General features: G+C 40.2%; 2 protein-coding genes across 2 annotated transcripts; one reads left to right on the plus strand and one right to left on the minus strand.

Moving 5' to 3' along the window:
* Positions 1-1,389: 1,389 nt before the first annotated feature.
* LOC133804103 (uncharacterized) lies at positions 1,390-5,071 on the plus strand. Its single transcript, XM_062242256.1, has 5 exons — positions 1,390-1,514; positions 2,389-3,246; positions 3,350-4,141; positions 4,247-4,764; positions 4,853-5,071. Exons 2-5 carry the CDS (start codon positions 2,389-2,391, stop codon positions 4,992-4,994), a joined length of 2,310 nt encoding a protein of 769 aa, XP_062098240.1. The 5' UTR covers positions 1,390-1,514; the 3' UTR covers positions 4,995-5,071.
* A 4,368-nt stretch (positions 5,072-9,439) lies between these two features.
* LOC133805457 (cytosolic sulfotransferase 15-like) lies at positions 9,440-10,471 on the minus strand. The gene has a single exon (XM_062243643.1). The coding sequence runs from the start codon at positions 10,469-10,471 to the stop codon at positions 9,440-9,442; it is 1,032 nt and encodes a 343-aa protein (XP_062099627.1).
* Positions 10,472-14,873: the final 4,402 nt, after the last annotated feature.

Here is a 14,873-nt window from a genome sequence, read left to right on the forward strand (position 1 = left end):
AATACCAAAAATAAAAAAAAAAATCATCCCAAACGGACACCCGAGTGAAAAATTATGTCTCTTACAAGAATTGCATCGAACCACCATCGAGCAACCATCGAACCACCATCGAGAAATCTCGATTTTTTCATGAAAATATTGATTTTGAAGGCCCCATCGAGCTGGTATCGAGCACCATCGAGCTGGTATCGAGCACCATCGAGCAAAGTCAATTTTCTACATATTTCCGAGTTTCAAATCTGAAAAATAACTAAAAAATCATGCCCAACTCGATGGTTGCTCGATGGTGTTCGATACTACCTCGATGGGGGCTTCAAAATCAATATTTTCATGAAAAAATCGACGTTGCTCGATGGTTGCTCGATGGTGGTTCGATGGTGGTTCGATGCAATTCTTGTAAGAGACATAATTTTTCACTCGGGTGTCCGTTTGGGATGATTTTTTTTTTTATTTTTGGTATTTTTTTGAGATCTACACGTTTTATATGTTCATATACACATTTTCAAAGTTTAGAACTTGAAAACATACCAAAACATATCTTGAACATGAGGTATGTTTTGCATTTGTCATTTTTTTCAAGATTTACATTTCCCAAATGTGTATATACACATCCCAAACGTGTAGATCTTGAAAAAATACCCAAAATCAAAAAAAAAATCACCCCAAACGGATACCCGAGTGAAAAATTACGTATCTTGCAAGAATCGCATCGAACACCATCGAACCACCATCGAACCTCCATCGAACCACCATCGAGCAACATCGATTTTTTCATGAAAATCTTGATTTTGAAGGCCCCATCGAGCTGGCATCGAGCACCATCGAACCACGTCGATTTTCTGCAGATTTCAAAGTTTCAGATCTGAAAAAAATCGCAAAAAAAACCCAAAAATCATGTCCAAATCTGTTCGAAATGTAGTATTTTAGTGTCCTAAGTGTTGAATACTTGCCATTACATTGATTTCTATGATATTTTATCTTACCCATGAATTTTTTTTCAAGAGAGGGAGTTGAGAGGAATGTGTTGAGGGAGAGAGAGGGAAGAGGAAGGGGTGAGAAAAATTATGAGAGGGGTATTTTGGGTATTGTCAAAAAATTTGGCATTGTTTTGAAATGATTTAAGTGTCTAGCATTTTTTTGATTTAGTATATCTCATTAAGCATAGAAACTCAAATTTCCCTTTGATTCTCCCTCTCTCTCTCAAACTCTCGGTCACAAACTCCCAACCCCCCGACCATTGAACTACCCAAATCTCCCCATCGGTTTCTCAAGCTTTCTCAAGCTTTCTCTCTCTCTCAAGCTTTCTCTCTCAAACTCTCGGTTCGAGTCCCCGTCGCGCCCCCCGTCGAAGTCGCGTTGCCCCCCGTCGAAGCCGCGCTGCCCCCCGTCGAAGCCGCGCTGCCCCCCGTCGAGCCCCCGTCACAGCCCCCGTCGAAACCCCGCGCCTCCGTCTTGCCTCTCGCCGTCTGTCATCCAAAACCCACGGTTCAAGTTTCTCCATACCCAAAACAAAGGTAAGCTTATTGTTTGTGTTTGTGTGTATGTGTATGGATTAGTGTGGAATTGTTTGTGTATGGATTAGTGTGGGATTGTTTGTGTGTATGGATTAATCTGGTTTGTTTTGGGTATGGAATAGTGTGGGTATGTTTTAGTGAAGCCTGGGATTTTTGTGGGTCTGTAAGGTTGCTCGATGGGAGGTTCGATGCATGCTCGATGGGGGTTCGATGCATGCTCGATGGGGGTTCGATAGGTTAAGACATTAAGGGTTCCAAGTTTAGGTTCGATGCTCGATGGGGGTTCGATGCATGCTCGATGGGGGTTCGATAGGTTAAGTTGTTAAGGGTTCCAAGTTTAGGTTCGATGCTCGATGGGGGGGTTCGATGCATGCTCGATGGGGGTTCGATAGGTTAAGCCGTTAAGGGTTCCAAGTTTAGGTTCGATGCTCGATGGGGGATCGATGCATGCTCGATGGGTTGTGTATTTTTTGGGTTCGATTCATGCTCGATGGGGTTCGATGCATGCTCGATGGGGTTCGATGCATGCTCGATGGGTTTGGTATTTGTTGGGTTCGATGCTTGTCGATGTTGGTTCGATAGGATAGGCCTTAGGGGTTCGATGGGGTAGGCCCATTATGGGTTCCGGGTTTAAAACTAAGAAATTAGATGCATGCTCGATGGGGGTTCGATGCATGCTCGATGGATTGGGTCTTATGTTGGGTTCGATGGTGGTTCGATGCATGCTCTAGGGGTTCGATAGGGGGTTCGATGGGTACTCGGGTTGGGGTTCGATGGGTGTTCGAGATGGGTTCGATGGTTGCATGTATGTTTATTTATGGATTTTTCATGCGACTTTATTTAAGTGTATTATTGTTATCTTTATTTTTTGCAGATGCCGAAGTATCTTTTACCCTTGACAGATCACTTTCCTGGACGAGTCACATATAGGGGCAATGGTTACTTTAAAACAATCAAGGACAAGTTTGAGGAGCTCGGGTTGATAGAAAGGGTGAAGGAATCCCCATTCAAACAATTTTTCATGGCTGAGAAATTGGACTTCTCTGCATCTCTCATGCATCAATTAATGTTGCGCAAGATCCAGTGCTTCAAAGAGGATGAGTTGCATTTACATTTGGGATCTAGACCCTGCAGATTTGGTAGAGGCGAGTTTGCTTTGGTTACGGGGTTGAACTTCAGTTCCGGGCCATCTGAGACTGATTTGAAGAAACACTTGACTAGTGACCGCTTAATCAAGGAGTACTTTAATGATGAAGAAACAGTGAAGTTAATGCATTTGGAGGCTGCTTTAAAAAACTGCACTATAGTTGAAGATGCCTACAAGTTGGGCCTATGTTTCTTTGTTGAGGGGGTTTTACTTGCACGAGAGGGCAAGTTAAATGTCTGGATAGATTCGCTGAAGATGGTGGAGGACACTGAGTACTTCTTTACTTACCCATGGGGGAAGGTGTCTTTTAACAAGCTTATGGATTCATGTAAGAAAGACATGCATCATCAGAAAAGGAACTATGAGAAGAAAAAGGAAGTTAAGGGGAAACAGAAAGAAGCAAAATACAGTTTGTATGGTTATGTCCCTGCATTGCAGTATTGGGCATATGAAGCCATCCAGCAGTTTGCACGTGAGTATGGTATTAACCATGGAAACCAGTTTCCGAGGATGCTTAGTTGGTCGAGCAATAAGGAGCGTCCTATTTCGAAGGCCGACCTTGCACCGATGTTCAAGAAGACGAGTGTAAGTTCTGCTATATTATGTCAAAATAGAGTATTCTTTGGTGGTTTCAAACTGACTTAATGCTTTGTATTTGATGCAGTTGATTGTGTTGTCCATGTTGAAGCCCCGGCCTTCGGAGATAGATTATTATAGCGCTCTGACGGAGGGTGATGCTCCCTTGTATCCCGGGTTGGGCCAAGAAGAAGAGGTAGAAACTCCCACTGATTTTGAGAAGGTGGCGGAGATAGCTGCTGAGGTTGCGAAGGCAGCAAATATTTTTGTTGATGGCCCTGATGATGAGGATACCCCAGCCCCCATCGACCCCACACCCTCGGCCCCAGCCCCATCGGTACACCCCAGTCCTGATCAACCTGATTTACGGGAGGTGTTGGAGAGGTTGGAGCGAGTCGAGAGTCGTCAGGATACCATCCTAGAGAACCAGGCGGTCATCATGGATGTTGTCAATAAGATCTTGACATTCGTACAAGATCTTCCAAATGATTCTGATTCTGATTCCGACTCACTTGACCTCCCAGATGATTTTGTCTCACATGACATAGGCACTCCTCCCCCGATAGTACTCACAGCAAATCCTGAGACCCCAGGTGTTGCTATTATAGAACCTGGGGATGTTGTTGGTGTAGAGTTTCAATTGGCCAAGAGGAAAAGACGCAAACCTAAGAAATTTGAAGACTACACCGACCCAACCAGAAAGAAAGCTCGTTTGGATGCGATTGATGACGTGCCATTAGTCCTCGACCCTCTAAAGAAGCCACTTGCTACACAGTACAGAACGGTCGGCAAGTGGTTGCTTGGAGATATTCCGAACAAGACGAAGAGGGATGTCCAATCTGGTGTGTATGGTCAGAGTTGGTTTCTGACGATGAAGACACCACAGTTTTGGATCGATGATGGGGTAAGTAATTTTATTAAATTTATTAATATTTGTTATCTGGTATAAGCAGTGGGTTCAATAGGGGTTTCGATAGGCTGATTAATTACTTTCCAATCATTTTTGCAGCATATTGATGCGGCCATGCATATGCTACGTAGGCGTCGACAGTTCTATCCCGGGGCGTATCGGCAAGATGGTGTTGTGATGAATATTATGTTCTCACAAGTGGTACCGGCTCGTTATGATGCATATCAGACTGCCAAGGAAGCGGATAAGAAAAGGTTTTTGTGGGATTCAGATGTGATATCAATGATTACGGGAATTGACAATCAATTTCTGGCATCGTGGAAGGGAGTAGACACTGTATATTGGTGCCAGAACTACCTTCAAGCGCATTGGTTTGCAGTTGAAGCCTCCATTTCTACTTGGACTCTGAATGTTTATGATTCGGACGTGACCGTGATAAGTGATAAACAACTGCAATCTTTTATGAAGTCATGGTCTACTTTGTTCCCATCGTTGTTATTACAGTCACAACTTTTCAAGGACGACCCTCGGTTGACGATTCCACCTGGAGCTAAAAGATGCAAAGAGTTCAATGTGCACCGCATGCCAGTTGATTCAGTACCCCAAACCAAAGTCAGGTAAACAAAAGTCTAGTTTTTATTCAAGTTTTTTAAATTAAATTCCATGTTGATTTTGTTACTAATGCAATTTATGTTTTGGTTACAGTGGAGATTGTGGTGTGTACGCCATCAAGCACATCGAACACTTATTGGGTAGGCTACCACTTGACACGATTTGCGATGACAACATGGAGTTGTTCAGAAACAAATGGACAGTTGACTTATGGTATCAGAATGTTAGACATTGAACATTCTCATGTTATATTTATTTGCTTAAAATGTAGATTTTTAAGAAATTTTTTTGAGTCGAGTATCTTTTTATTAACGACAATTAACAACCAAAATTCATTAACGACAATAAAAAAAGAAAACGAAAAATAACCTTCAACTTCAAGTTTAAATAAAATACAACAAAAAATAAACTCAAAGCCGAGCTTTGCATGAGGATTTGTTGTGGCCACGACCACCACATCTACTACACTTACGCATTGTAACTGGTTTTTCCCCGCCAGATGGCCAACGATTTGTCCTTGGTCTTCCTAGCTTTGGTTTTTTTGGGCGACCAACTTGTTGTTTCTCTATGGGTACACCAACTACCATATTCTTAATGTCATCTGGAAGTATCCAGTCATCCTCGTTCCCAGTTGGGTAAATGGTTTCTTTGTACGAATTCCTCCATGACTCAATGGTGTAAAACGGTGAACACAAGGAGTAAAGGTTCACTCCACGCTCTATAGCTGCTGCAGCTGCATGGGGACAAGGTGTGCCTATGAGCTGGAATACCCCACATGAGCATGATTTCGTCATCAAATTCACCTCAGCATCGCTGTCTGCACCAGTTACATGAAACTCGAATTGACCAAGGGCATAGACATTCATGAACCTTCCTTTGTCAGCATTGTTCGATACATCTGCCTCCATCAGGGTGGATAATTTGGTGGTAGTCTTCTCTGTCACACTACGTCGTTCAGAAAACCAAGACTGTAGTGTGAACCGAATGAATTCTAAAAAAATTATAACTGGAAAGGTTCTTGCATCCTTGGTCTTGTTGTTGAAGCTTTCAGCGTAGTTGCTAGTCATTATATTGTATCGTTTTCCAGGAAAGAAAGGACGAGACCACTTATCGAAACCAATTCCCTCCAAATAGGCAGCTATAGGAGGATCCATTCGCTTAATATTTTCATAATGCTTTAGAAATTCCGTCTTCTTCCATGCATAGGCTGCTGCCCACATCTCACAGTGACAGTGATCAGTCTTGAACTTGGCTTTCACATTCATACTGATGTGATGGTAGCATGCGCCGTGGTAGGCATCAGGAAAGACAACCTCTAGAGCATGAATAATACTCGCATGCCTATCTGACACGAAAGCCAAGTCATCAACGTCCCCAATGGCTTCCTTCAACTTCGTCATGAAATATTTCCACGAGTTGTGGTTCTCACTATCCACCAACCCGAAGGCAATTGGATATAAATGACTATTCGCATCCAAAGCAACGGCACATAGCATGTGGCCACCGTACTTATTCTTCAAGAACGTGCCATCCACACATATCACAGGACGACAAAATCTGAATCCTCTCCTACAAACTCCAAGGGCAAAGAAGCAATATAGGAAACGACCATCTTCAGTGACAAAATCAGTAATTGTACCTGGATTCTTTTGCTGCAACATGTGCAAGTAGGATGGCAACTTGCAATACGAATCCTCATATGTCCCCCTAACATACGTAAGTGCCTTCTCTCTACATCTCCATGCCTTTTCATAACTCATATCAATACCAAAATTTTTCTTCATATCCTCCTTTATGTTGTTTGCCATGTAACTGGTCCCATCAACTGCGTATTTGTTCTTTATGAGGTGTCCAACGACCCACGGTGCAGCTTGACGATGACCTTTTTGTCGCACTTCTAGTGAGCATGTGTGTACGCTCTTGTATACCGTGATCTCAAACATGGGGGACATTGGTTGTTTTTTCCCTCTCAATCTCCAACAACAGTCAGGATCTTTGCATGTGATATACCACACGTCAGTACCAGACTTTTTCACCATATACTCAAAGTTATTCTTCATTGCAAATAGAGCAGCTTTGGTTTTTAAATCATTCTTGTCCTCAAAAGTCTTCCCAACATATATTTCTCCCATTGGTCCACCAGATGATGAGGAATGGGTTTTAGCAGATGCCTCAATATCTTCTTTTGTAAACATTGGGGCACTCCATCTGGTGTGATCTTCTCTTGATACAATTGTCTCCCTCCACCCAGTGTTATCTTCTGTCCTAGCAGGTTGATTACTGCTTCGAGCAGGTGCTCGGCGTCCTTGAGTTGGGAGAGGTGCCTGTGCAAGAGGCAGTCCTGACTCTTCTTCTACTTGTTGGGCTTGGGAAATGTTTAACTCCTCATTTGAAACATCTGCACTATAATACGAGTCATCCTCGGAACCATCATCATTATCTTCAAAGCAATTACCAACTGGATCATCATTCACATAGGGATCGTACTCATATGCCTCAAGCACACCTGTGGGACCTCCTTGTGGTATATCAAGCTGAATAGTAGCCATCGGATCAGTAACTGGAACAAAAGTGCCCACCTCGCTAAGATGCTTGTAACTGCTACCTGCAAGAGATGGATCGATACTAGTCGTGTCTTTTTTGTTCACACTAGGAGAAGGATCTGATATGAAATTCTTCTTAAGTGGAGTCACACATAAGACTACCCGTTCATTCAAGCTTATTCCTAAGAATACACGAACTTGACGATCATTCTTCAATTGAACCGGTGCAAATGGTTGCTCGCCGCATACGTATGGCACCTCGAGTTTCAATTCATACACCTCTCTATCCACCTGAAATGTCTCGTGCAGTATGTCAAGTAGTTGCAAGTAAGTGACATCATTCTCTACTGGTATCACTTCACCTTCAGCATCCTTAAAATACCATTTCCTACCATGCATTTCCCAAACACCGTTGTAAGAAACAAATACGTAAACAGTAGAACCTGAAATAAAAAAACACAAACACAAATGGTATTTTAATGATGTTGAAAAACATGACCATCGAGCTTGCATCGAGTAGCTACCGAGTAACCATCGAGCACATGCAACGTAAAAAAATATGTGCAATCGAGCTTGCATCGAGCATCTATCGAGCATGCATGAAAAGTGAGAATGCACATTACCATCGAGTACCCATCGAGTAGGTATCGAGTACCCATCGAGTACAACATGCAACGTAAAAAATGATGTACCATCGAGCTTGCATCGAGCAGGCATCGAGCATCTATCGAGCATGCATGAAAAGTGAGAATGCACATTACCATCGAGTACCCATCGAGTAGGTATCGAGTACCCATCGAGTACAACATGCAACGTAAAAAATGATGTGCCATCGAGCTTGCATCGAGCAGGCATCGAGCATTTATCGAGCATGCATGAAAAAGTGAGAATGCACATTACCATCGAGTACCCATCGAGTAGGTATCGAGTACCCATCGAGTACAACATGCAACGTAAAAAATGATGTGCCATCGAGCTTGCATCGAGCAGGCATCGAGCATGCATGAAAAAGTGAGAATGAACATTACCATCGAGTACCCATCGAGTAGGTATCGAGTACCCATCGAGCAGAACATGCAACGCTAAAATTGGTGTGTCATCGAGCCTGCATCGAGCAGGCATCGAGCATCTATCGAGCATGCATGAAAAAGTGAGAATGAACATTACCATCGAGTACCCATCGAGTAGGTATCGAGTACCCATCGAGCAGAACATGCAACGCTAAAATTGGTGTGTCATCGAGCCTGCATCGAGCAGGCATCGAGCACCCATCGAGCACAACACTAACCCAGAAAATTCCCAGAAAACGCAGATCGACAAAAAACCAGAAAAAACCCAAAAAAATGTACAAATATTGCTTAGATCTATACGAAATGCTCAAAAAGTTTAAAGGAAACATCACTAATCCAAGTATTTAAGAAAAAATTGCTTACCCATTAAATTTTTCTCCAAGATTTCTCAACCCTTACTTTAGTCTACAAATGGCTTTCTTAGTGGCGGTCCCAAGCTCTACCGTGGTCTCTTAGTGGTGGTGTGAGGTGAGGTGAGGTGAGTGAGAGTGAGAGTGAGGAAGAAACAAGAAGAAGGAAGAGATGAGGAAGGAAGAGAGGGGGAGGGAAGAGATGAGATAGTTGTTTTTAGGGGTATTTTGGGTACTAGCAAAAAATTTGGCATTATTTTGTAATGTTAAAAATCCCTAGCATTATTTTGTATTACACCATGCTATTAAGCATAAAAAGTCAAATTTCCCTTTAAATATTATTGTATTTTATAAATATGTCATGTAGCTATGTAAATATATATCTATGTTAATATTGTGTTTATATGTCATATATATAGAGATTATTGATATAAATATTTGCATATACTATAGAACTATAATTTATTCTATTATATATATATTTAAAAAAGATAGTTAATTAATTTTTATTAAAATTATAAATAATATTTACAATTTTAAAATTAAGCAAATATGGATATCTATTATAATATATTAAGTATCTTCGTAATTTTAATTTATTCTAGAGATACTTAAAACATACCTAAGAAGGCAACATATATAATAAAGGTTACATATGTGTATATAAATATATATATTATATAAATATTATTATTTAAAATCCAAGATATATTAAGCTTAGAGTATCAAACCAGAAGAAGTTAATTTCTCATGGATTAATTTTTCCACATGCTCCACCATGTCTGAACTAAGATGATTAACCCAATCTCCCACTTCTCCTTTCCTAAAATAGCTTTTATTTTCAAAATAAGGCATGAATTTTCCATGTTTATTCACATCCAACTCCTTCAAATTCTTCAAACTACAAAACTCCAATATTTCATCAACAATCCCTAATGTCTCTTCCTCCAAAGAAAAAGGAAACCCTACAAACTCAGCCAACCTTTTCACTTGAGTTTTAGTGTCCTTTTTCAAATCTTCATACTTAAAAAACATAACCTTTTGAGGATTCTTTACACTTTGCTTCCAATATCCAAGAAAATGGCTCCAAAATGGCCCATAAACCTCCACACCATTGCAATATGCTTCCACAAACTCCTCCAAACTCCACTTTGAAGAACAATGGTTGAGATGATCATCCTCATCAATTTGATTTGCAAAATGCCAATGGGAAACAATGGTATCAAGAGGGTTTCGACAAATGTAGACGATTCGAGATTGCGACTCTGTGATGGATTTTGGTAAAGAATCATAGGGAATGTGAGTGGAGAATAGTCTTGGGGCTGGAATGCTTCCTAGATGGGGATTTTTTTGGTTATTTGCATACAAATTAAACTCAAAAAAAGGCACAAGCTCATGAGGGTTAGAACTAAGCAAAGGAGTGTTAGAGAGTGTGGTGTTGGCTCGGTTGATTATTGAGAACAAAAGGGCTTTCAACCAAGTGGTGCCTGATTTTGGCTTTGAGGCTAGAATTATGTCTTGGTCAAGAGCTTGGAAGTGTTCTTGGAATGAAATTATGTTGGGAACAATTGTTGGTGGACACCAAAAGTTTTGGTACAAGCAAAGAGTACTAGAAGAACCTAACCATCCTTTGGTTTTAGGGAGTTGGGAAAGGAACGACTCTTTTTCCTTGTTTTGATCTTCATACCCATGTAACTCATTGCTATTTTGTTGGTTTATGATCATGGTGGAATGATTCATTGAATTCATCTATATGAGGCTTTGAAGAAAGGTTGGAAGAGCAAAAGGGTTATTTATAAAAATCATGTAGGGAAAAAAGAAACTTATAATAAATATTAAATTGTATAATTAATAAGAGTATTTACTTAACAAGTACTTAAATTATTACGCCACTAAATTTAGTTTGGTGTTTTGCTTGTTTGACATTAATTACTCATCCCTATAGTAAATATAAAGTAACTAATGCTATATTTATTGTTTATTAAATATATATACTTTCATAATGATGACAAATTTTGTTACATGCTATAAGTTTTCAAAGTGTTATAATCTATTCTTAATTCAATTAGATTTGTTTTCTTAAATATTAGTAATTAGAAATCGTTAAATTCATAGTGAAAGTAATATATTACCACATAAATATTTTTTCTTTTTACTAAATATGGAAGACTATTTATACATTATTAAGTATTAAAAAAAATTGTCATATAAACCATAAAATTAACGGTATTTTAAAAAATATATAAGCAAAATACAAAATAATCACAACAATATCTTAGCAAATTTTATTTACAAAATAACTTGCCACATCATCAAAAAAATATTGGATTTCAAAAATAATAATATACTTAAAATGGAATAATTCACGAAATCACGAATTTTTTCGTTTTTCTGGATTTTCAAAAGTAACATTTTGGTTATTTATGATGTCGATAATATAGATTTGTTACTTTTTCATATAATTAAAGCTTCATTTATAAACTATATTATTTCATATATATTTTGATTACCTTCAAAAATTATTTGTAGAAAATTTGTTATCTTAAGATACAAATTAGTCATTTTTAGATTATATTATGGTATTTTATTATTGAATATATTTTTCGGTTACCTTAAATCCTATTTCAGAAACTAATAAGTTCTTATATAGTATAACGAATTACAATATAACTTATAAACTTAGAAGTTAATTACTTTCAAATTAGAATTAAAAATGCACAGTTTGGTATCTTAAATAATAAGAAACTATAATATAACCTAAAAATAAAGTCATACTTTTAAAAGTAACTAATCAGTTTCTTAAGATAATTTATTTTCTACAAATAAGTTTTGAATAACTTAAAAGTATCTTAAATAATAAGATATCATAATATAACTTAAAATTAAAACCATGTTTTTAAAAGTAACTAATCGGTATCTTAAAATAACTAATTTTCTACAAATAGATTTTGGAGGTAATTAACCAAACTGTGTATGAAATAATATGATTTAAAAATGAAGCTTCTTATGAAAAGGTAACCAATCGGTATCTTATTAGTATCGTAAGCAACCAAAATGTTATTTTTGAAAACTCAGAAAAATAAAAAATATGAGATTCTGTAAACTTTTCCATTTCAAGTATATTATTTTTAAAATTTGGTATTTTTTATGACGTGGTAAGACATTTTTGTACATAAAAAGTTACAGTTGCATGTGATTTATGAAATCAAAATACAGAAACCAATTAAATGTAATTTTTTCTAAAATTATTATGTATCTACTGAACATTCATTTGAATTATCACACCAATAAAAAAAATACAGCTTTGATCTCCATTGTTTTAATTAAATAATATTTTTTATTTTTTTTCAAAAATTCCAATGTTAATTTTTGCTTTATAAAATTTACTAAAATTAACCACAAACTTGATTTTGGTTGATTTTTTTAACAAGATTTTTTTACTTTTATTTTTTATTACAAGTAGTATAATTTTAATTGATTTATTATATATATATATATATGTTGACGTTGTTTTTCGTCAACTTATATATGAAGAGCACTAAACACAGATACTTAACAAATAGAAGGATTGACATGCTTTTTACATGGTTTAGCAGTTAAAATCTGCCTAGTCCACGAGTCACTATTATTATTCACTACTCTCTTAAAGCTTTTTTAGAAAGTAATTTGACAGAGTATTCCTTAGTACAATTTGTGCGTGAATACAAATGAATTAGACCAGACTATTTATAGACTTGGTCATGAGAATATATTCCTCTGATTCAGAGAAGTTACTGTTATCCAAAAAATTAGCATTGGTGACGTGGCAAGTGATCCCTGGACACGTGGCTGACACCTGGAAACGTTCTACTAGAGTATCGACCAGAAGACACATTAGAAGCAGTGCGAACCTGCCTTACCTGCGACCAGCCTGGTCGATGGTTCCGCATACAAGGCAACATTAATGGGAAGATCTTTGTGAATCCCGAATTTATCTCACACAATCTCCTGAGTATCCGGTTACTCAGGAGAGAATATCTGTAACAATCTTTTGTAATCCCCCTTGAGCCTATAAATAGCAAGAGATAGCTCAAGGGAGAGGACTTTTTGCTTTTGAATCCTTCGAGACTATAGTAATTCTCCTAGTAAGATTGTATTGTTCTTCAGAGATTAGTGAAACTCATTGAACCCAAGTTCTTTGATCACTCATCTGATTTTTATATCAATATCAACCTAAGTGGACGTAGGTCATTACCAGATCCTAGGGCCGAACCACTATAAAATACTGTGTCTTATTTACTTTTGTCATTACGTTCTTCTCATTACTTTCATTAATATCAAGCATATTCTGACTCCGTGTCAGTTGGCCAAATCGTGGGTCAACATTCTGGTGCTTTCATTGAGAGCTTTATTTATCGTTGTTGAGAAAACTAATGGCGAAAGCTGGAAAGAAAACTGGACAGGCGGCCGTCGCTGCACCGTCAAACCCGCCACCTCCTCCTCCTCCTGCAAGCATGGCAGAGGATGAGCCACAACTGGACTTTGAGGAGGAGGAAATGGATGATGCAACGCTGAAGAGTACCCTGGGCGCGTTGCAGGAAGAGCTGGCTAGTTTGAGAGCCAGTCAGGAGACTGCCGCTGAAGTTATGGCGCGACAGCAGCAGGAGATTGAACGGCAGCGCGCAGAATTGAGCGAAAGGCAGGTGGAGGTGGACCGCCGCCAGGGCGAAGCCATGGTAGCCCTCGAGGCAGCCTTGCTATTGGCTAGAAATCAGGCTGCACCTGCCTCACAGCCTGACCAACCGGTGAATGGACCACCCTAGAGGGGTCCAAATCCAAGCCCATCGATCCAGCCTTTGAGTCCGCAAAGGCCCGAGCAGCCTCAGATGTCCCATGACGATGTCCCACTGGATCCTGAGGCACAGCCACCATCCCAAGCTGCTCGGGGTAATCCCCCGCAACAGAGGCAGAATAGAGCCGAGCATCAGCCTCGCAGCCCTAGGCGCCGTAGGGATGATGGGCCGAACCTACCGAACAGAGGTCAGTACCCTCCTGGCAACATGAGGGACTCAGAGTTAGGCTCTACGGTCCGGGCCCCCCCACGGCACGATGATGCACGGGGACACCACGACCAGCGCAGGCCACCCTCTAACGCTCGGGATGGTGCAGCCAGGAACGGACATCGAGGGAACAGTCGATCTCACCATAGCCAGTCGAGGTTCAGAGATGGCCACGGATACAATGAGGCCGACTCAGGCAAAGGAAATGCCGGTGGGAAGAATGGAGAAAGAGGTAAAGGCAGGAGCCAGGTACCTCAAGATGACCAACCGAATAGGCAGGATGCTGGGGGGCAGCCCAGACAAAATAATGTCTTCGATCGGCTCGGGGGTAGCGAGCAGCGAAGAAGAAAAGAGGACCTGAGAGATGTACTCAATGATCGCCGTGAGAGGCACGGCGAGAACGTCCCCCCGGCAACAGAGGCCACAGCAATTCCTACCGCTGTGCAGGCCCAGATAGACGCCCTCAACCAGGCTGTGCAGCAGCTGGTCGGGGGAAGGACTTCTTACATCGACCACGATAGGAGGAAAGACACTCCTTTCGTACAAAGGATAGCTAATGCCGAAACTCCCAGCAAATTCAAGATGCCTACGCTTCCAAACTTTGACGGATATGGAGACCCAGTCTCGCATGTCAATAAGTTTGAAATTCAAATGGACATTCAGAAAGTGTCCGAAGACGCTCGGTGCAGGATCTTCCCTGCAACACTTTCTGAAGCTGCGCATGAGTGGTTCTTCAAATTCCCTCCCGCAAGCATTGTTTCCTGGGAAATGTTCGTACGGGAGTTCTACGGACAGTTCTATGATGGTCGTATACACCCGACCGAAGCAAACCAGCTAGTCGAAATTCGCCAGCAGGATGGGGAGTAAGTGAAAGACTACATCCAACGTTTTATGCGAGCAGCAGCTGGAGCAAAGACGGTCGGGGACGAAGGGAAGATGATGGCCATAACTGCAGGAGTAAAACATCGTTCTCCCCTCTGGAAGAGTCTCCGAAAGGAAGAGGTGAGAACTACCCAAGAATTTTTGGATCGAGCTGATCGCTATATCAAGCTTGAAGAGGCCATTGCCGACGATGGAAAGCCCTCAGGCAAGGATAAGAAGGCTTCCGAACC

This window comes from Humulus lupulus, chromosome X (assembly GCF_963169125.1).
Source record: "Humulus lupulus chromosome X, drHumLupu1.1, whole genome shotgun sequence".
NCBI lineage: Eukaryota > Viridiplantae > Streptophyta > Magnoliopsida > Rosales > Cannabaceae > Humulus > Humulus lupulus.